At 36.3% G+C, this 23,472-nt stretch overlaps 1 protein-coding gene across 1 annotated transcript; it reads left to right on the top strand.

Moving 5' to 3' along the window:
- The first annotated feature begins 1,810 nt into the window (after positions 1-1,810).
- tyrp1.L (tyrosinase-related protein 1 L homeolog) lies at positions 1,811-12,821 on the top strand. Its single transcript, NM_001087023.1, is given in 8 exon segments — positions 1,811-1,857; positions 5,563-5,976; positions 7,726-8,048; positions 9,559-9,763; positions 10,114-10,281; positions 10,685-10,864; positions 10,976-11,122; positions 12,156-12,821. Coding segments are annotated over 7 exon segments (1,605 nt in total). The 5' UTR covers positions 1,811-1,857; positions 5,563-5,585; the 3' UTR covers positions 12,347-12,821.
- The last annotated feature ends 10,651 nt before the right edge of the window (positions 12,822-23,472 follow it).

The following is a 23,472-nucleotide window of genomic DNA, read 5'->3' as shown; positions in this document are numbered from 1 at the left end:
TGGAAAAATGACCACGCCCATTTTATAGCCATGCCCCCTGAATACCATGTCCATTTTACAAAATATGGAAAGTTTGAACATATTTCTGGGAGTTTTAGGGCCATATGTTGTGTGTTATTTTAGTTTTGCTTATGGAGGTGAAATTCCCCCTTAACCTGTGAGTCACAGTTCCCTCAAGAGACTTGCTTATCTCAATAGTTACAATTGTATATTTGCTTATCTTAAAGAGTTACATATATATATATATATATATATATATATATATATATATATATATATATATATATATATATATAATAACAAAAAAACGCACTCACAGGTCTTCAAAAAAAAGCCACAAAAGGCTGTGATTTATTTATCACAGCCTTTTGCGGCTTTTTTTTGAAGACCCGTGAGTGCGTTTTTTTGTTATTATATAATACTATCTGTTTACCAGCACCTAGGCAGTTACGATCAGGGAAGGTGTGCACCTTTTTGGACTCTTTATATATAAATATATATATATATATATATATATAGATATAGATATAGATATAGATATAGATATAGATATATATATATATATATATATATATATATATATATATATATATATATATATATATATTATAACTATTGCAAAAGGCAACATTAACCAATAGTTTATATGAAGTATCAGTTTATTAAATAGGGCCAGATGTATTTTATTTTGTACTAATAGTTAATTAACAAAATGGGCTATTAATAAATATTTAATGCTTCCCCAAATAAACTAGACATGTTAAGGGCTCTTACTCACTGGCGTTCTGACCTGCTCTCCCCTGCGTTCCGTTTTTTGGCGTTCAGCCGCAGGGGAGCGCAGGAATAGACGCATGTCATTATTTCAAATGGGGCTGTACTCACTCAGGCGCGTGTAGGTGCTGAACGCAGGTTGAGACGCAACATGCTGCATTTTTCCTGCGTTCGGTGCCTACACGCGCCTGAGTGAGTACAGCCCCATTTGAAATAATGACATGCGTCTATTCCTGCGCTCCCCTGCGGCTGAACGCCAAAAAACGGAACGCAGGGGAGCTCAGGTCAGAACGCCAGTGAGTAAGAGCCCTTAAACTGACATTACCACTCAATTATTAGACAATATACTCCACTGTTACTTAACATAACTCCTCTCCGCTCCCGCACGATTATGAATTTGTTTTTTTACTCCAATTTAATTCCAAATTCATTTTAATTAGCAGTATAACCCATAGAAACTAATCTACTATTCACTCTCATTGGCCACCTGTAGTAAGGCAAATGAAAGTAAATATCTTATTAATTGTTTTAGGGTAAAATCTACCCCTGTTTCGTGAGTTCTCCCTAAAGCTTCTTGTATCTTCCGGCTCGATTCTGCTAAAGTGTGAATGAATCAGCTTCAGTTATCTAGTTATAGATTTACCATTCTGTTTTTAAAAGAAAGTTTCTTGTTTATATAAAAGTTTTCTTATAAATTGGATATAAAGGATGATGCTGTTTGGGCTGGGTAAACAATCAGCCTTTTGTTTAGAACATGGAAAAGGAAACAAATGCCAATCATCTTTGTGCGCAAGTGTGTGTTAAAGACTTCAACTACATTTCTAAAAAGATGTTTATTTTAAATAGTTTTCTTTGACCCATGCCAGGACCCTGCGGTCACAAGGAGATCAGCATGTAAATGGTCATGTGCTGCAGAGACTACTGCTGCTATAAAGGATTAGAGTGAGCAGAGAGATCTCTCCTGGCTGCATCTAAAGGGATTAACAAGGCATGGGCTATAAAACAAACTAGTTAGCCAATTTCACTAATTAGTCCTGCTTATTTGCCAGCAAAGAAGCATACCCCACTTCTGAAAATAACAAACGGGTAAGTGTTCTCTGGGTATGGGAACCTGGAAAGGGACTTGGAGTAAATAGTCAAATAATTCTTCCATTAATGTTGTGTTTATATTGTGCTGAAGACTGTAGGAAGCAGAATGGTATAAACTTGTGTTGCTAAGTTTATCTATGTGATGTTATTGTGCACCTTTAAGCAGCTGAAATATTAATGATGCAGGTCTGTGCTGAAATAATTAAAGCTCAACATTTACTGTAAGTCACCCCTGCTATTAAAAGGTGTTTTACAAATATTGCCACTGCTGAGCAATAGAATGTATCTATAGACAAGTCTAGCCAGGCATGTAACAATATATGAAAAGGGCCTGCAGCTGCTAGAAGGCCCAGGAAGTATAGTGAGTCAGTGGGGAACTGAATGATAAGAATTTTTAATATATTTTTTATTAAAAATGCCTTCTGCCTAAAGTTTTTAAGGGCCCTAAAATGATTTTGCAGTACCTTTAAGCTAGGCCACTGATTATTGCCATTGCATGCTTGTCTATCTGTTTCCAGTTGCACATGAGTGGAATACACAAGCTGTATTGTTCACTGTCGGGGAGAGTGCTAGCTTGCAGTGCAGTATTAAAGGTGATCTGGAGAATGCTGTTGTCCAGCCACACTTTACTCGATTATTGCTGGACTACAAATCCCATCATCTTTAATATATTATTAAGGGCTGTAGTTCAACATCAGGGTTGTATAACCAGTATTGCTTAATACAAAGCTTCCAGGTAGCCTGAGGAAAAAACCTCCAATTGGGATTTCATCTAATTGTTTTAATCGGGATCCATAGTTTTTGTATTTTTTTTTTTTCTGAGACTGGCATTGGAAGCTTGTGGTACATATATGGTTTATTTCAGCGTCATATTGCATACACCTGTATAAATGTGCCAATGAATGCTGCTCTAGAGAGGCATCACATGCTTACTTATTAGGCTTCAGTGAGCTTGTTAAACAGTAGGATGTTATAGGAGTGACAGTTTTCTGTGGTTGCCTTGCCTCTGCCTTTCTATTAACTCCTTCCAGTGAGCAATATAAAAATGCAGGATCTGTCAATGTAACATAGTGAGTGTTTTATAACTAATCCGATTTGTTTTCACTTCTGATATGCTAATCATTGCTTGATTATTGTGTCAGCAATTCTTGCAACCTGAGTGCACTTTAGGGATCTTACACACGGCCGTTTTTTTCTGCCGCAGGGAGTGCAGGAGTAGACGCAGTCAATTATTGTGAAGGGGCTGTACGCCAACAGACGTATGTAAGCAGCAAACGCAGGTGGGACACCACATGTTGCATTTCACCTGCGTTTGGCGCATACATGTGTCTATGTGAGTACAGCTCCCTTCACAATAATTGACTGCGTCTACTCCTGCGCTCCCCTGCGGCTGAACGGAAGAAATCGCAACGCAGGGGAGTGCAGGTAAAACAAGCCGTTTGTAAGGGCCCTTAAAATGAACTGAAAAATTAAGATAAGCTGCAAATTAGAATGCAAATTTCTATACCACACTAAAAGTGGCAGCTGCCATACAATTATGGGAACATGTAAATACCATTGTTGATTATAAATTAAATACTCCAAGCCGCCGCCCCCCCCCCCCTTTGATCTACTGTGCAACACACAGCCTGCAAGGTTATAGTTCCCTAGCACTGAAGGCCTGTTTCCATGGGCTTTGTACAGTTGGCGGAATGGTGCCCATGCAGTCTGGCATTTAGTTAAATTAATTCTACTTAGTACAGATTCGGACAGAAAATGCTTGTCTTCTGGTTGTATATACCTGTCAGAACTAGTGACAAGCAGATTCAATCTAACTGAATGACATTTGTACACATTTTCCCCTTGTGCCCTATACAAATAAAACGTTTTAAATTTAATTTGTCATAGAACCGACCAAAGTTCGGGTAGTGAGGCGTTACTACTTTTTTATTACGTTACATTGTGTTGGGAGGATTCAGAAAGGCTGAATAAAGTGGAGTAAGGAAGGTAAACTCCCAAATTGTTTTTAAAAAAAAAAAAAATTCGCAAAAGCTTAGGTTCAGTTGCCTTCATTTTTACATTTTTGGTGTTAAATGGTCCATTTACAGATCATATTAATAATAACCTTTGGCATTATGGTTTTGTTATTATCACCAATATAAGTCCCTTTTAGAAATATTGATTTACAAAATGCGGAAAGTGTATCGGTGTAGCTATTTGACGTTCAAATATTGTGAATTTGTGGTTAGAGAATGTTTAAGGCATAAATGAACATTTCAAGATCAGCTTTGTACCGGTGGCTCAGTTGTAATAACCCTCCAGCCATCCCTTTAAAGGGCAAGTCAATCCCAATATAAATTGCTTAATAAAAGTAAACCTAATTCTAAGCAACTTGTAAATAAACATTTATTAAAAATGTAAATTTAAAGTTTTTTTATTTTTTTTTTAATTGCTATTGAACTACTGGTTGTTACTTTTTAAACAATGTTGCAAAAGTCTTGGTTCCCCAGCAAAGACAAGTCTGTTAATCAGCTTCTCTTACATTGTATCAACAGTCTGGGCCAAAAGGGCAGAGAATAGAAAGGAACAAACACTGCTTTCGACAGCAATACATATGCTGTCAAAACCATAGAAAAATAATGAATTTTTACTTAAAAAGTTTCTTAGAATTATGTTTTCTTTTATTAGAAAAATTATTTTTTGCGGTTGGCATTCCCTTTAACAAGAAACATTTATGAAAACTTTAACCTGCACAGAAAGGACGACAAACATCTCCCTAGTATTTATAAGTAACAGTAGCTGTTGAATGCATCAATACATTCAACCCATTGCTTAAATAGGTCAGACTTAGCTTTATAAAAATGCAGATACCTCTATATTACTTTCTGATGCCAAAATGGCCAGTGGATCAGATGTTGGATTGTGCCACTGGTAAGAGGAATCACAAGAGGAAAGAAAAGAGAACCCTCTAAAGGGTACCAATTTGAATTAATTACTAGCCTCCACATGTTATTACCGTGAATCAAGGATTTAAACTAATTACAGTTAAAGTGACTTGTGCTTAATAATAAGGTTTACTAAATACAAGTTCCTTCCAGAATGAGGTAACTTCTAAAAAAAAATATAGAATACCAGTTATATAAAACTATAAACATGTACATGCTTTATTTAACACGGTACACACATGAGTGAATCAAGGATTTAAATCAATTGCTGCCTTTATGAGCTGCGTATATTAAAATGTGCTAAAAAGATGTGTAATTCCATCCAGACATTATGAATCATGCCAGTCCTATTACAAAAGGTATAAAAGAAATTAAATAGAGAGGTGGAGATATCACAGAGAAAGCATCTGCATCTGAATGCATTGCTTTTTAATCCCTCGGGATACCACTAAGAAAGAGAAGGCAGCAACCCAAGGGCTGTCGTCTCCATTTATTTCCTTGTGTAATAATAGTTGCTCTACACGCTGAGAGGTTCATTTTCCTTTGAAGAAAATTGCATTCTGATTCTCTCTTCTTTTGTCTATATTTATTGGTAAGATAACATTATTCAACTATGTTTTTAGTTAAAAGTAGTTCATTAATTTCATGTCTTTTGAACTAAGATTATTCAGTAGAGAATAAGAATGGGATCTGCATGACCTATTGGATGTGGAGGTGGATTATTGGATACTATTTTCCTTACTTTAAATCTAGTTTTTTCTGTTTCTCTCTTTCACAGCTGTGGTTGCTCGAGACAGAATTATGTCTCACTACAAAAATTGCGTTCTTTATATGGTGGTAATTTTATTCCTCCATCATTATGATCTAGTGTTTGCACAATTTCCCAGACAGTGCGTCACCCCACAGGCTCTACAAAGTGGGGAATGTTGCCCAGGGCTTTTCCCTGGACAGTCCCCAGATCCTACTGACCAGTGTGGATTTTCTCTGGGTCGCGGTCAGTGTGCCCCAGTCACAGTGGACTCTCTGCCCCATGGACCCCAGTACCGTCTGGATGGACTGGATGACAGAGAGCAGTGGCCCATACGGTTCTTCAATAGGGCTTGCAGATGCAATGAGAGATTTTATGGTCACAACTGTGGCAGCTGTAAACCTGGGTGGACCGGAGACAACTGCGATCAACCAGTTGTAGTTGGTAAGTGTGCTATGAACCAACCAAAAATGTAGCAATATTTTAAAGTAAATAAGTTTTGGTAAATAAGAGCTGGCCAACATTATATTTTTTTTTTTTTTTAAAGTAAATTATATAAAGGGGCATTATTACCAATAAATAGGGTTTGTTCTTGTCTAAACAATTTATATTGTTCACTGAATAAGTGTTTTTGTAAAAATTAACATTATAATTTTAAAACAACTGTCCATTTCCTGTTTGCATATGATTTGTTACAGAGAAAGCTTGTCCGCTTTCCTCCTGTAATATCATACCAGTTCAGTCTTAAACGAAATTGGCCTAAATTACCTTTTGTACTGGTATCAATCACAGGTTAATTTGTATAGCCAAAATATTAATTAAGAAATTAAACAAATATCTTTTTGCAGTGTCCATTTAAATTTCTTATCCCCAAGCTTTCGAAGCTTTACAATAATTAGTTATTTAAGGAACACTGCTAATTGTGTATACCTAGAATGGCTTAAAGGAAAACTATACCCCCAAAATGAACACTTAAGCAACAGATAGTTCATATCATATTAAGTGGCATATTAAAGAATCTTGCCAAACTGGAATATATATTTAAGTAAATATTGCCCTTTTACATCTCTTGCCTTGAGCCACCATTTAGTGATGGTCTGTGTGCTGTCTCAGAGATCACCTGACCAGAAATACTTCAACTCTAACTGTAACAGGAAGAAGTGTGGAAGCAAAAGACACAACTGTCTGTTAATTGGCTCATGTGACCTAACATGTGTGGTTTGTTGGTATGTTTGTGAGTACACTGAATCCTACGATCTCAGGGGGCGGCCCTTATTTTTTAAAATGGCAATTTTCTATTTATGATTACCCAATGGCACATACTACTAGAAAAGTATATTATTATGAAAATGGTTTATTTACATGAAGCAGGATTTTACATATGAGCTGTTTTATGCAATATCTTTTTATAGAGACCTACATTGTTTGGGAGGTATAGTTTCCCTTTAAAGGAGGCAGAAAGCACTATATTCCACTGCACCCTCGGGGAAGGTTAACCCATCCCTGCGCTAAAGCTGAAATTTTTAACACAAAGGTGCCACTTAAGTACCAACTTGTTTTCCAAAACACAACAGGGTGTTTATTTATGCATATTAAGAAATACTACACTATATTGTTTATTTTACCCGTCTCCCCTTGAGCCTTTATATGTGCTGACTTTCCTAGAATTACTTCGTGTTTTAATTTCAGTGCTAGAAATAATACTTGGATCAACTCGCCCTTCGGATAATTGACTGGTTTAGAAGAAGACTTGGTTTAGACATCTCCGCTCTTTAGCAGTGAAGATCTGTGTCGCTAAAGTTGCCCCCAGCAGCTCTTCAACTTCTTAATTAAGATTTATGAAGTTAACAAAGTTATGAAAGTAAATGTAAATGACTGCTGTAATGGGTTTCAAGATTGTTTAAACTTTTTTTCTGTTACTGTATTACAATTTAAGGTATTTGATGTATTTTTAAAAATGCCCACTTTTTGAGATGAGTTCATTCAGTTGAGCTTATGTGAAAGAGTGCATAAACACTGAACTTCCAGAAAAAAAAAAATTTTTTTTTTTGTTACTCTGACTCCACAGATTTAAATGCAAAGCTGTTTGATATTTATATGGTTAAAGAATATTGGTTATCTTAAAACAAGTTTCAAGCTTCCTTCTAATTTCTTAAATGAGACGCAATAGCTGTCATTAATCTCTTTCTCTAGTCAGGAGGAATATTCTAGAACTTCGTGAGGAGGAGAAGAGACGATTTATCAATGCGTTGGACCTTGCCAAGAATACTATCCACCCTGACTATGTTATATCAACAAGGCGCTATGCAGAAATATTAGATCCAGTCCAGAATACCACAAACTTTGAGAATATATCTATATATGACTTCTTTGTGTGGACCCATTATTATTCCGTGAGCAAAACCTTTCTGGGCCCAGGTCAGGGGAGTGAGGGAGGAATAGACTTTTCACATGAAGGTCCTGCTTTTCTTACATGGCACAGATACCATCTGATGCAGCTAGAAAGAGACATGCAGGTACAGTATTTTCTGGCTCAAGTTTGAGAAAAAATATATATACAGTGTCTGTTTAGCAAATCTACATTAAAATGTAGATGGGATGTCATTCTATAGTTGTGGAATCCAGTAATGACTTCTGACTTAATTTTTCTCTCTTTATGAAAGGTGAAAACCACTGTAATTTAAGTAGCTTTCATGTTCTGTTCCATGTACACGTGTACCATAGAGCCTAATCTGGCCTAAATGACTCTTCCTATGACTATGTGATGCACGATATTTAACTGCATAGAAAGAGGTCCTTTTAAGTAGCAGTTTAATTACAGTAGCCTACAGGTCCAGTCTCCATTTGCAGTTTTCTGCGAAACTGTGATTAGTATAGGGGAATACTATGCTGACCTAGTGTAATAACACCTATGAGCAAACGTGGGGAGTCCTGCTAATTCTATGCTTGTCTGATTCCATTTTCATCTGTTTCTGGCAGATCATACAGTACATGTAGAGACATAACACGGCACTAGGCCATGCCCCCTGCTGGCTTCTTTTAAGGATGTTCCTGGAGGTCCAAATTGTTGATCGGAAGTCAGCCTAAATTCATATTGATATAGCTTCTGGTATATAGCAGGGTGCTGTAATGGCCATGTGTTTGTAACACTGCTATGAGCCAAGGAAAGCCTGACTAAACATAGAACACTAGTGGCGGCTATACATAGCCTTCGGCCTCGTGTTTTTATATGGTCATGAAACTCCTCGGTAACTTATAATATCCTTATAATTTACAAGAGGGGGTTCTTTATTCACTATATAAAGGGTGACAGAAAAAGCCTTCAGATGAATACAAAGGCAAAGTTGTGGTAGGTATTTAAGGAATTTTAAAGGGGGTTGTGAGACAAGTTGCAATTGGTTTGTATTACTTGTGGTTTTTAAATTATTTATTTAGCTTTTTATTCAGCAGCTCTCCAGTTATCAATTTCAGCAATCTGGTTGCTAGGGTCCAAATTACCATAGCAACCATGCATTGATTTAAATAAGAGACTGGAACATGAATAGGTGAGAGCCTTAATAGAAAGATGAGTTATAACTATACATTTGTAGCCTTGCGTGCATTTGATTGTTAGATGGGGTCAGTGACCCCCTATTTGAAAGCTGGAAAGAGTCAGAAGATGAAGGAAAATTAAATCAAAATCCATAAATGAAGATCTAATGAAAAGTTTCTTAGAATTAGCCATTCAATAACATACTAATAATCTGAACCACACCTTTAAGATATAAACTGTAAGAAGGGTATTTGTTTTTAAACACGGTTTATGAAAGAGCCATACTTCTAAACTGGGTACATTCATCCTTTATAGTCCCCCAAACCTCTCTGAACAGCAAAAGCTGACTAAAAATGGACTAACCTTGCCTCAAAATGAACTCTATTGTAACACTGACTTTTATCTGCCCCTCAATATTTACACCACAAGCATTAATTTTATTCATTTACAAATTTTAGTTTTCTCCATTCTACATTAACAATTACTCTGTTTAGGTCATGCTTCAAGATCCTTCTTTTGCTCTTCCCTATTGGAATTTTGCCATTGGCGGCAACCAATGTGACATCTGCACTGATGACCTGATGGGTGCTAGAAGCAACTTTGATTCCAATTCTCTTAGTTCAAACTCTGTTTTTTCTCAATGGCGAGTGGTTTGTGAATTTGTAGAGGACTACGAATCCCTAGGAACTATCTGCAATAGTAAGTACTTCCAGTAATCTGACCACACAATCATTCTGCAAAAGATTCTGCAATACAAGGAAATTCTGAGAGAACTGCAACTTTATGTAAATGTGTAAAGCTATTTACACCATGTCCATATTCTATCAATAGTTTTTACAATGAATATGGTACTGCATCAAATTTGCAATGTATGTGCATTGTAGATTATACTAAAAAAGGGCTTGGTATGTCCGCTGCACATTATTAGCAGCATTTTAATTTTTCAGGAATATTTTCTCCCTTTTAAGAAATAATACGATTATATGTATCTTAGCTAGGTCTATCAAATTTTTCCCTCTAATGGTACTAATGTAAATATTTTATTCTAGGTACACGCAATAGTTCAATTCGAAGGAATCCTGCTGGAAATGTTGCAAGACCTATGGTACAAAGACTCCCTGAACCACAAGATGTGGCACTTTGCCTTGATGTGAATATGTTTGACACCCCACCCTTCTTTTCAGATTCTTCTGAAAGTTTTCGAAATACCATAGAAGGTATTATTACTTTTTCTTTTGCAAAACCTGTGGGTTAGAACTTAATAATGCAATGTTTATATTTCCTCGGTACTTAATTATTCATATTTCCTGACAGCCAGAACTCTTTTGGCCTTTTAAATTGTGGCAATTAAACACTATTCTATTTAGAGGTTAGTGAGAGTGTTTAACTGTAACTTAAAATAGATTTATAAATCTACCTGATAATTACCAAATGTCAGGCTAGCCTATGACTAAGTTTTTGTAACATGAAACGTGTAAGGCTGTGGACACAATAACTCTGCTTCAACTACTTGGTGGAATATAGTGGCAATGTTTTATGTGTAACCATTCTTTGTTGGAAGCAGAAAGGTAGAAAATAATTTGGTAACAGTATTTACAACTTTTTTCTTTTTTTTAAAAGGTTATAGTGAACCAAATGGGCAGTACAATGCAACAGTTAGAAGCCTTCATAACTTGGCTCATTTGTTTCTGAATGGAACTGGAGGGCAGACTCACTTATCTCCAAATGACCCCATCTTTGTCCTTTTGCATACCTTTACTGATGCAGTGTTTGACGAATGGTTAAGGAGACATAATGCAGGTAATACATTCATTTTGTAATTGTTAATACATACCTCATATACATTCATTTTGTAACTGTTAATATATACCTGATGCTAAAAGTATTATCTTTTTTTTTTTTTATCTTAAGAATCATCTCAGTATCCCCTGGAGAATACTCCTATTGGACATAACAGACAGTACAACATGGTTCCTTTCTGGCCTCCTGTAACAAATAATGAAATGTTTGTAACTGCACCAGAAAATCTGGGATATTCATATGAAGTTCAGTGGCCAAGTAAGTTTATTTTGCAACAGAATTTGCACCAAATACTGTAATTATTTATTTTGGTCTGTGAGTCATAGAAAACTATCACTTATGTTATAGCTTTGAACAAACAGGCTACTTTTGCAGAGAAGGGTCTGGTTCAAGCCTGTTTGTTTGAAGCTATAATATTACTAATTGTTCCAAATGCTTTGACGGTAACATTTCTTTGCACACAAACTGCAAGCATAAATCTAAAGGAAAACCAGGGTAAAACTTTACTTTTGTACTATAGAAAAATCTCACTTTGCTTGTTCTACATAAACACTTCTATGGTTTCCAATACAGATGGAACATACAGCACTGAAAATTCCTACAATTCAAAAATTGTGTATGACAATGTGTTAATTCCACTCCTACTTTTGCTGGCTTGATAGAAACATGCATCACACTGTTATTGTTGGAGCTTTCCTGATAACCGGTTTACATATTAGGGTCTGGCCATATGAGCAGATTTGGTGCGTTTAGTCACCCCAGTGACTAATCTCCTCTTCAGGGTGACAGTCGCCCAAAGTTGCCTAACAAGGAAACTTTGCGTGACTTCGGAAAATGAAGCGATTTTCATTTTAGCGTGCGGAGGGCAGGGGGAAGGCAGTTCGGGGAGATTGTCGCCCCGACGAAGAGATTTGTTGCTGGGACGACTAATCCCTCCCCCCCCCCCCCCGAATCTGCTTGTGTGGCCAGACCCTAAGGCATCCGATACCTGTATATCAGGATGTCCTAATTTCAGTTAAATGCCTCCCTTCTAATTGTAAATGTGCTTAATGGACAAAATAATATAATTTTTGTTTTTACTTCACATGTGCAGTTTGATCTGTGAGCACAAAACACTTCTTGCATGTTTGTTGCCCATTGGTTCTAGGATATTTGATAGGCAAAGGACATTCCATATAATGCAACAAAGAGCATTCCATACACAAAATATGTACCCTCTAATGTAAGGTTTACATGTTTACAAAGTTGATATATATTTCATCTGGGATGTTTTTCTCTCCTTATCCAATAGGCCGTACATTGAGCACAACAGAGATCATTACAGTTGCAATTGTATCAGCTTTGGTGCTGGTCGCAATTATTTTCGCTGCCGCTACATGCATGATTAGTCGCCGAAGAAAGAATGATGCATTTCAGCCTCTTATTGGTGAATCCTATCCACGTTATGTTGAAGATAAGCAAGAAAACACTCAGTCAGTGTGAGAATACAGGGATAAAGAGATTCCTTTACGGTCAAGATTATATTTTGCCCATGATAATATTGACATTGTGACCTTGAAAATAAATGACATTGTATCTGTGTTTGGATAACATTTTTTGTCTACTGTATAGAAAAACAACAAGTTGATTTGCCCTGAAAAGGCCAGCTAAGTAAGCCCAGTCTTCAAAACTACACAAGTTCCAGCCTAATGGCAGGGAACACTTATTAGTGCACTAGACAAATTTGTGATTCAAATGATCAGTCAAAAAAAAAAGAGTAACAACAACTTAATATACCTTTTTTTTTTTCTTCTATATTAAAGATACAGGCCATATACTATAACCTTTTCTTTATATTATTACTGGAGTTCTATTTATGTACTGCAAAGAGAAAAAAAGCCAAAACCGCAAACATTATATGGGTTAACAATATAACTGGCTAAATACCTGCATCAATAAAATGTTTCTGGAAGCTCAATTGGTTATTTTTTCCTCTGCCCTTTTGAAAGGTTAAAGTAATGGTGGAAACAACAGTCTTAATTAGTTAGGGCAGAGCAACGTGCTTAATTGAACATCCTTCAGGGAACCCTTGCACAAAGCCTCTATAGTGTTTACAGTAAAACTGTAGAATGTCATTGCCTATGTCCTTACCCTTTATTATCTGTTACTAAGGTGCAGCAGAGGGTCCCCTTTGCATGATGGCATATAAGAGAATACCTATGACACACCTGTGGCATGCACAATGACTGCAATTCAAAAAAAAATGTGCATTATGCTATCTTTATCAAAAATGCAATCTGAGGTCATTGCATAAGAATGCCCATTCACATTGTGTCTGTACAGGATAACTGCAACTACTCCAAAGGAGACACTATACCAGGGATCTGTTTTCGCTAATCCCTATTATAGAGAAACATACTATACAGTATTCTTTCTCCAAACCCTTAAATCAGATATATTGCAGTTTAAGGCTTATTGGAAAATACAAATAAAATACAACATTTTACATAATGAAATTAAATTTAATATAAAGCCAAATTCTACTATAAATGAATTTCAAATGTTCAATAGATGTTAAAATGTTCTTGCTTTTGAAATGATTATTTTTCTGGTTAAAGACATAACAGTAACATAAATGTGAATCATTATGGAAAATACAGCATTGTTTAAGTTTATATAACTTAGAAATTTCTCTAATTTAATGCTGTATGCTACTCTGCAGCTTAAAGGAGAACTAAACCTTAAAAATGAATATGGCTAAAAATGGCATATTTATATACTATAAGGTTCAGCTTCTCAATAGCAGCAATGATCCAGGACTTCAAACTTCAAACAGGGAGTCACCATCTTGGAAACTTTCTGCGACAGTCATATGCTCAGTGGGCTCTGAGCAGCTGTTGAGAAGCTTAATCAATTAAGGTATAATAACTGAGCCAAAATGTTAGGCAGCCCTCGTCAATTTTATTCATTTACCGGAGAACCAGAGCTAGATTCTCTGCTTCTACAGCATATATCACAGATACCTAAACTAAAAAAAATATTACTGAATTCCTAAAGAGAAACCAACACCGTTAAAAAGCATGGCCCAATATTTAATTCCATATACTGAAAAAAATTCAAACCACACATAATTAGAAAATACATAAGGAGCTTTTTCAATGAGAGCTGTGAAGATGTGGAATTCTCTCCCTGAATCAGTTGCACTGGCTGATACTTTACATAGCTTTAAGAAGGGGTTGGATGGCTTTTTAGCAAATGAGGGAATACAGAGTTATGAAAGATAGCTCATAAGCTGATCCAGGAACTAGTCCAATTGTCATTTTGGAGTCAGGAAATAGGCAAATTGGAGAGGCTTCAGATGGGTTTTGCCTTTCTCTGCATCAACTGGCAGTTAGGCAGGTTATATATAGACTTAAGATTGAACTTGATGAACGTGTGTCTTTTTCAACCTAATTTACCATGTATTACTGGAATCCCACAAATAATTATCAAGGGGCCCATAACCCGCCATAAATGTGTCTTGTCTGTCCAGCCATAATTACTTACATATTAGCACATACTGTTTAAAACTCACAACCTCAAACGCTTGTACACAAATGTTCCTATATTATTTTGCTCACAATTCTGCCAATCAACAAATGCATCCATATTTAGCTTATTAGTCTACATCTTTATTAATATCTACTTATTGCTGTATCAATACTTAATTAATATAAAAAGTGGGCCGTTTGAGGTGTTTTGAGGTGTTTGTCATATTTGGTGATATTCATATTTCAATGATCCATTGAATGACGGTACATATATGAGTGGCACATGCTATTTTACAGCATATTGATGAATTGCATGTGAAAGGGATCTCTGTAGTGGGTCATGCCTTCCACAAAGACCAAGTATAAAGCAGTAATTTAAGGAGAATGGTCTCTGTGTAATTTATGTTTCAGGTCAAGACAGATATTTTTAAATGCAACTTTGATTGTTTCAGCAATTTTGCTTGCTGCAGTCTACACATTTGTGGTTGTAGATATGTTGTCATCTAACAGCAATGGAATAGGCATACTATTATAGTTAGTATAGTAAATATGGGTGTCTGGTTTACTGTAAAGACTAGGATACAGTGATAATGGCAGTAGAGGGTGCTAAATGTTAAATGACAGAGGCTGAAGTTTGGAAAAGACAGAGACAGAAAGGTACCGGACCAAAAGGAAAATTATTCGCTTAATCTGACACAATGGAGAAAAGGAACAAGTAAAATCCAGGAACATGTCTACAGAGCAGGAATAAAGATATAGGACTAGGAACTGGCAACATTGCTTGGAACGAGAAGCAGGACCCAGACAAGAACCATGACAGGGAATATAAAAACAAAAGTTCCATTATTGCCCCCGAGTTTCTCACAGACCAAGGTTTATATAGGATGTGGGATTTGCAGAGAAGTGCCTGACTGACAACAGCTGTAACATAACCAACTTCAGCTGTGCAAACATAAATTGCACTTGACCATCATTAGCAGCCAGCAGAAAAGTAGTCATGGAAAACAAGAACCTTGCTACTTACCCAAACATACTGTATACAGACTGCAGCTTATTTACAACAGGATGCTGATCTCACCCTACCCAGGGGAGGAACACGTAAGTGTACATTACACCCCATGGGCTTACTGAAGGTTTCATTTAAGCAGTAAATCAAGATAAATATAATTTTTCCAAAACAAAGCTAAAGTTTTTAAAACATTTATCATCCGAGTGATCACATGCAGTGACCTTCAAAATCTAGATGTCAGATCTCTCTTCTATTGAACCTCTTTAATCTCAAAAGACTCCTAATTTTACTACCTCTATTTATTACAACACTTAGGAGCCCATTTACTTAGCTCGAGTGAAGGAATAGAGGATAAAAAACTTCGAATTTCGAATGTTTTTTTTGGCTACTTCGACCATCGAATGGGCTACTTCGACCTTAGACTACGACTTTGACTTCGAATCGAAGGATTCGAAATAAAAATCGTTCGACTATTCGACCATTTGATAGTCAAAGTACTGTCTCTTTAAGAAAAAACTTCGACCCCCTAGTTTGCCACCTAAAAGCTACCGAAGTCAATGTTAGCCTATGGGGAAGGTCCCCATAGGCTTAGCAATCTTTTTTAAGTCGAAGAAAAATCGTTCGATCGATGGAATAAAATCCTTAGAATCAAACGATTCGAAGGATTTAATCGTTCGATCGAACAATTTACGTTCGATTGAACGAATAGCGCAAAATCCTTCGATATTCGAATTCGAAGGATTTAACTTCTACAATCGAATATCGAGGGTTAATTAACCCTCGATATTCGACCTTAAGTAAATTTGCCCCTCAGGGTTAAAAACCACAGGAAATTTTGAAGGATGGCATTGGTTCGACAAAACACACCCTACAAGTCGTATGTAGTCACGTAGGTCAAAATAAACTACATCCGACGTGACACACCTGTTGGATGGGAACACAACATGCTGCGTCTTCACCTGAGATAAAATCCGATGGTGTTTGAACAACTTTTTTTCCATTGAAATACATTGAACGTCAGATGTAGATGCATGCAACTACACCATCGGACTTTCTCTCATCCGACTTTCTAGCTATAGGGCGATCGCTTTTTTGTAGCATCTTACATATCTTGTGATGTTGCATGGTGTTGGGTAGCAAGATCATATAAACTCTGAAGTGTAGTTTTACCCTTACCACTGCCCTTAATGATTGCACCTGCCAAGTCAAACACCTAAGACCCAAACAGCCCCAACTTTGGCACACAGCTCATAACAAAGCCCTCCAAAGATGGCCACATACTTGAGTACTGCTTGCGCAATTCTCATTTAGAAACAAACTGTTGCAGCCACAAATCTGCTCTACTCTGCAATAATACCAGTCTCTGTTTAGCTAAACCTTCTTTACACAGCTTATTAATTCTCACTCTAATAAACCTGCACAACATTTCTCTGCCTTTAATTACTGCCCCACCCCTTCCATGTACTTCCATGTACTTCCATGTACTTCAATCATTGCTGAAGACATTTCTAAACACTTCAAAAATGTCAGAAATGACATTGCTCTGGAACATTCACTTACCATGCCAGGTATCCAGGGAACATCAGCATTGCCACCAAGTAACTTCTGCATACAGTGTGTGTGATGCCTTCACAACATTGGGTTGCTCAGGAGATTTCTCCTAGCTGCCCACCCAGTGGCCTAACTTTTAGGCCCTGGCCCCCACTGTAAAAAATACATTCTGGGCTCAACATCCCATGCAATAAAATTACTGGTCATCCACGGGCCGGGGGGTCAGCTTCCTCTATAGTTACACCAGTGTGTCCACCCTTCTCCATCAGTCTCTTCTGTGCACCTTCCCTCCTGTGACTGAAGAGGAAGTTTCAAAACTTTTGGTTTCCTATCAATCTCATTCCTTTCAGATTTTCTTGTATAACATAATTTTTAATTTATTTGGAGAGCATCACAGTCATTTAAGAGGTGGGGCAATCTCGTCTATGAAGGGCCATATCATAGAAATTTGTGTAAATGTTTACTAAAAAAATCAATGAAATCTATTAAGCACTGAGACTTTAACACTATTATACACTGTGTAAAATCCGACATAAATGTTGTATATTTATTTCATGCAAATGTGTAGCTGAGTATACATTTCTTCTGCACAAAGAGATGTTTGCCAATTATACAACATCTTTCAGCATCGACAATATTTAAAAAAAAATGACATTGCTTTTCATGCCAGCAATTTTATGCAACCTAAATTTGTCTCTTTGACTTCAACATATTTGCAGCAAGTTAAGTGTTGTGTAAAATAAAAATTAATATTTTAGTTGTTAGCCTGGCATAAACAAATATATATGTATTTTGGGATAAATATGTCCTTTAGAATCTGTGAGTGTGACATCACTGACAAAAAAAAGTTTTAGCGCCTCAACATGTCAAACATTAGACAGGAGCTAAGTAAACTGAAGAGAGTATTTACTTTTAATTAATTTTGGAACATTTGGGTCAATGTTATCTTTATATGAACGTCATGGTAATACACAGACAAAAACATAGGGACATATTCATAAAGATGCAATGGTAGTTTTACACTGGAAAAAGACAACTATAGCCAGAAAATCAATGGCATGTGAATTGACAGTACCTATAGAAAGCTTGTAAAAATACATATCTATCTGTGTAGATACAAATCTTTATCTCTCAACTAATTTCTATTTTTTCACTTGCACGTTAGAATATCAGCTCTAGAGGGCAGTACAATATCAACATACGGCATGCAAAAGACATGAATAACTGTCTTTCAACAGTATTTAAATCAACTGCATTTCCTAGCCAGCAGGTTCTCAATATAGCAAAACATTTTCAAAATGTGTACATGCAAACTTTTCTCTTTCCAAAGAGAATATTAAAAAAATGAAGTTCAACGGTCATAGAGTACATTTTATAATGGATATATGTCATGCCATACTGGTACTTTCCACTGAATGAATTATATATACAGCTATACATTATTCAGTTTATGCAATTAGCAATAATTATATGCACTGATAAGGGTTCCTAGCACTCAATATACTGATGTTTTATAAAGGCACAATGAGTAACATAAGGTGACATTCATTGAGTGTGTATTTAATGTGATTTTACTGTTTGTTAAATCAATTCCAAAGGAGTAATTATTTATTAGGCAGTACAACTACCGAAGACCTGAAAAAATAAGCAAAACAAATTAAATATGGTAAAAAAAAAGTATGTTTTCGCCAGCTACCCAAAAAGGAGCAGAACCCATTTCTCCAGCCCATGATTTAATTGAAAATGAGGGTTATGATTATACAGCACTAGTTGAATCAAATCTAGGTTAAATATATACATTTACTTATGTGAGGTCACAGTGTGGTTTGACTACACTGGAAGTCAGAAAAGCTAGAACGGGCAAGGTAGAAGAACTGGATAGTCCTAAAATATACTGAATTAACAGTGTAGTTAGAAAATAACATGTTAATGATGGTTATTAGTCCATGGCAAGGAGTGTGACAAAATATTCTATGCATTGATGAGATTATGGTGTCATTTGTGGAGAGTGTCTTTCCCTCTCTAATTTAAATACGTATGTGGAAATAATAAAGAGTTTCATAAAGAGAAAAATTGTAAGATAGCAAATTAGGAGGATAGCTGATAGTCATTGGTCATTTTATATAATTATATATTTGTAAAGTGCTGTGGACGACAAAGGCCCAATATAAATACTAATAATATAACTGCATTAAATGGATCACCATCTAATTTAGGGCTGAATGACCAACAAAGAAAGGAGTTGCTAACAGTTTTAACCAGCAGGACAGGTGTTAAGGACATACTTTTAACTTCCCATCTTCTGGGAGAGGCACAACCTCAGAGAAAAGCAACATAGCCTAAACTCTATCTGAGCACCAAACATCCTAATGAGATGACACTAACCATATATTGGAGATTATTCTGTGCACATAACAACACACATTAACAAGAAAATATAATAAAAATCATAAAGAGAAAACATATTTCATAAGAACAACTAATTGAATATTTCACAGTTTCTTCAGTATAGCATATTTTTAAGACCTGTTTATAGGTAACTAAAATAAAGACGATTTTAATAAGATGTTTCATTACATACATTTAAGACTGGCTCAAGCTATGAAATGCATATACCAATACATACAGATGGTGCTCTACAGTTATTTATTCTTCCGTGTTATTGCCAACCACAAAAGTAAAAATAAAAATGTCACTTTGTCTCAACGAAGCACTAGTTCTAAGCAGACGCAGACGCATTTTCCTTCCAAACTTGTGAGTGGTGTTAAGACTATAAAGTGTAAAACAAAAGAAAAGTACACTCTATGGTGAACAATATCACAACTTTAATAAAAAGTATATTAAAAATTGCACATACAAAATGCAGAAATATTATGGCCCATAAAAGAGAGTTCTTCTCCTGCACCATTATCACCTTGCATTTACCTTAAATATTGTCTGTCCAGGATACAACCAACTAGCACACCCAACACATTTCATCAGCTCATGCCAACTTTTTTAGTTTATGATCTAAAATTACACGTATCCTACACAACTACAAGTGCAGCTTTTAATGCCAATTCGGCCATACTATTTTGCAGGAAGCAAAACATGCACCATCTGGACAAATTTTGCAATCTGCATCATTTGTAATCACATTTAGCAACGTCATTAGTACGTCTACTTGTGGGAGGATGCTCAAAAAGGGTTACTTATGACACTGCCTATATAATTATAGTATCAGTGCTGGATTATTATGGAGTGTTAGGATTGACACATGGCTGTCAAACAGTCTCAGTGATGTGGCTGGAAAGCTATTGTGCATTCCATTTGAAGCCATGTGCATGATGGCATTGGAAGTGGAGCCACAAGTCTGCAATGGAGGGAAAAATGTGTTCCAAGTGACACCATGAGAGGAGCACAATTATTGCATTTCAGATGGAGCATGTTTTACTTCCTGCATATGAGGCCAAATTGGCACCAAAAGTTGCTCTTGTACTTATAAATGTTAGGATGCATGTAATTTTATATCATAACCCATGAGTTGGCAAAACCATTGGGTCTTACTGAGTGAGATCCTATTGGCTGGTTGTATCCTGGACACATGGAGAAACAAGAGCATCCACATTGAGTGAACTGTATAGGAAATTAGAAAGCTGCAGAAGAAGCCTGAATACTTCTGCAATGTTAATACAGGTATATTTAACAATGCACTTTTCTTGTCTTTTAAAATGTATAAAATGCCTTGGTGGATGGAGTTGCTTAATACGTTTGCTGCAACAGCTACATTTTTATTACATTCCCCTGTAAGTGTAGTACAGCAGTTCCATAATTGCAAGTATTAAAAATTAATGATTAGTGCAGATATCCTTTACATAATTAATATGCTGGCAAAGAAGGCTACAATTATTTAGGCAGGATACTGGCATATGCTTACAGCATGCTTCATTAGTGTTACTGAACTGTATCTAGGCAAAGATAACAAACCAATGCCTGTCTGCGTCAGATTATGTGGGTGTGCAGAACTGGAAAGAATCCACATGACAGATTAGTCTGTATAAGGTTAATTCCAAAAAGTGTTTATTGTACTAGTATTATTCACTGTCAGAATGGAAGCAGCCTACATACTTAAACTGCTAATTGTTTAATAGAGAGAGTTAGTGCAGGGACATTGAGATTCAGGAAGATTCAGGCAACAAATCGCCTCTTCTTCAGGTGACTAATCTCCCCGAACCACCTTTCCGCCGTCTGCAATCGAAATCGCCGATGGGATGGCACTCGGAGAGCTTTGTTTTCCGAAGTCACCCAAAGTTGCCTCACGAGGAAACTTTAGGCGACCTCAGAAAACAAAGCTCTCCAAGTGTCATCCCGCCAGCGATTTAGATTCCATCCAGCAGGAAGGCATTGCAGTGAGATTAGTCGCCCGAAGAAGAGGCAATTTGTCGCTGGACGACTAATCTCCCTGAATCTCCACGTGTGTCTCTGCCCTTAAGGAAATAGCACATGTAACAATAATGTTGTGTTGTGTCTGTGTTACAATTCTTAGAACCCAAGTAAACATTTTTGCATAGCTCATATCACCCATGCATAGCCCTCACCCAGATTTTAATGTTAGATTGCACAGAATATGATGTACATTTAATTGCATGGGCACCCAGCCCCATGAGAATGCAGCCTGCACTAACACTTATACTGTTACATAAATCTTTTGCATAATGATGTAGGCACATTTCCATTAAGTTCAAGCTTTCACTCATTGCCCATGTGCGTTATGGTTATCACTATGTGACACCAAAAGTTAACATTAACAAAATGAAAATCAAAATTTTCGATTGATACCAAATTTTTTAAATTCTCAAAAATCATGATCACTCTTCCATTTAAATATATGTGTATTATTTGGAGAAAAAATGTAAGCACTCAGCGAAATTTCTAAGCACATAGTTCTCCTTTTCAAGTGCAGAATATTTAAATTTCCCATACACTAAAGAGAAAATTTTTCCGCCCTGTATTTGCCATTAGCTCTAAAGTAAATCTACTGAATCCCAGTGAGAAATTCCACATTCCAACAAACCTAACAAATGTTTTCTCAATTACTCCAGAATGTACTTGAAGCAGACACCAGGTTAATCATTAACGGATGGCCACATTTTTTCAAATGGTAAAGTTGGAAACTGTGGTTAGGGAAGGTTCATATAAATGGTAAGTGTTGTGCCCTACCTGTAGTCCACTGTCTGCTCACTGCAATTACATGGGCATCTGACACACACAGTTGTGTTACCATTCCTGCAATTAATATGGCTCAATTTAATGAAACGTTAATACTATATCTGAATCTAAGTACCGACAGAGGGCTGCTGGCTGAATATCCCTGATATAAGATCCACATAGGAATCTATGGACCTGTAACACATCAAATGCCTATTTATAAAATCAACACTACAGTTTCATTCTAATACTACACAGTGTCTAATTCACCCAGTGTTACACACTTTGCCCTGTTTGTAAAGAACTTAACCTAACTCTAAAATGATATGGGATAATAAAAGAAATTTTGCAGTTGAATGCAGATTCACCATTAAAGAGGTTGTTCACCTCTGAGTAACCTTTTAGTATAATGTAGAGTGCTATTCTGAGTCAATTTGCAATTTTTTGTTATTTGTGGTTTTTGAGTTATTTAGCTTTTTATTCAGCAGTTGACAGTTTGCACGTTCAGCAACCACGTTCTGGTTGCTAGGGTCCAAATTACCCTAGCAACCATGCATTTATTTGAATAAGAGACTGGAATATGAATAGGAGAGGACCTTACTAGAACTATAAAAAATACAAATTAGCAATACGAATAAATGTGCAGCCTTACAGAGCATTTGCATTTGCTTTTTAGATGGGGGGTCAGCGATGCCCATTTGAAACCTGGAAAGAGTTAGAAGAAAAAGGCAAATAACTATGAATAATGAAAAACCAATGCAAAAGTTGCTTAGAATATGCCATTCTATTACATAATAAGGGGCAGATTTATCAAAGGTCAAGGTGAATTTTCGAATGAAAAAAATTAGAATTTCAAGCTATTTTTTGTGTACTTTGACTAGGGAATAGTCCAAATTCGATTTGAATTTGAAAAAAATTCAAAAATTTGAATATCAAAATTTATCATGTACTGTCTTTTAAAAAATTCGACCATTCGCCATCTAAAACCTGCCGAATTGCTGTTTTAGCCTATGGGGGACCTCCTAGGACCTTTGAAGTCAATTGGTTTTGATCAAAGGTTTTTTTTTTGGGAAAACTTTGAATCGAATTCGATCAAATGTGCTATTCTTCGATTCGTACAATTCGAATTCGGCTGAATACGGACCTATTTGATCGAAAACTGACCTATTCAACCAAAAAAAAAAAACTTTGACTTAATTTTGGTTGGTCTATTTGAATTTCAACGTTTTTTCAATTCGAAATTCGACCCTTGATAAATATGCCCCTAAAAGTCTACTTAAAGGTGAACCACCCTTTTAAGGGGTACAGGGGGCCTTTTTTCAGAGGCATGGAGCTGGGTAGTGCAAACTTAT

Source organism: Xenopus laevis, chromosome 1L (genome assembly GCF_017654675.1).
Source record: "Xenopus laevis strain J_2021 chromosome 1L, Xenopus_laevis_v10.1, whole genome shotgun sequence".
Classification (NCBI taxonomy): Eukaryota; Metazoa; Chordata; class Amphibia; order Anura; family Pipidae; genus Xenopus; species Xenopus laevis.
Note: the sequence above shows the minus strand (reverse complement) of the source record. Positions and strands in the feature narration are given on the sequence as shown.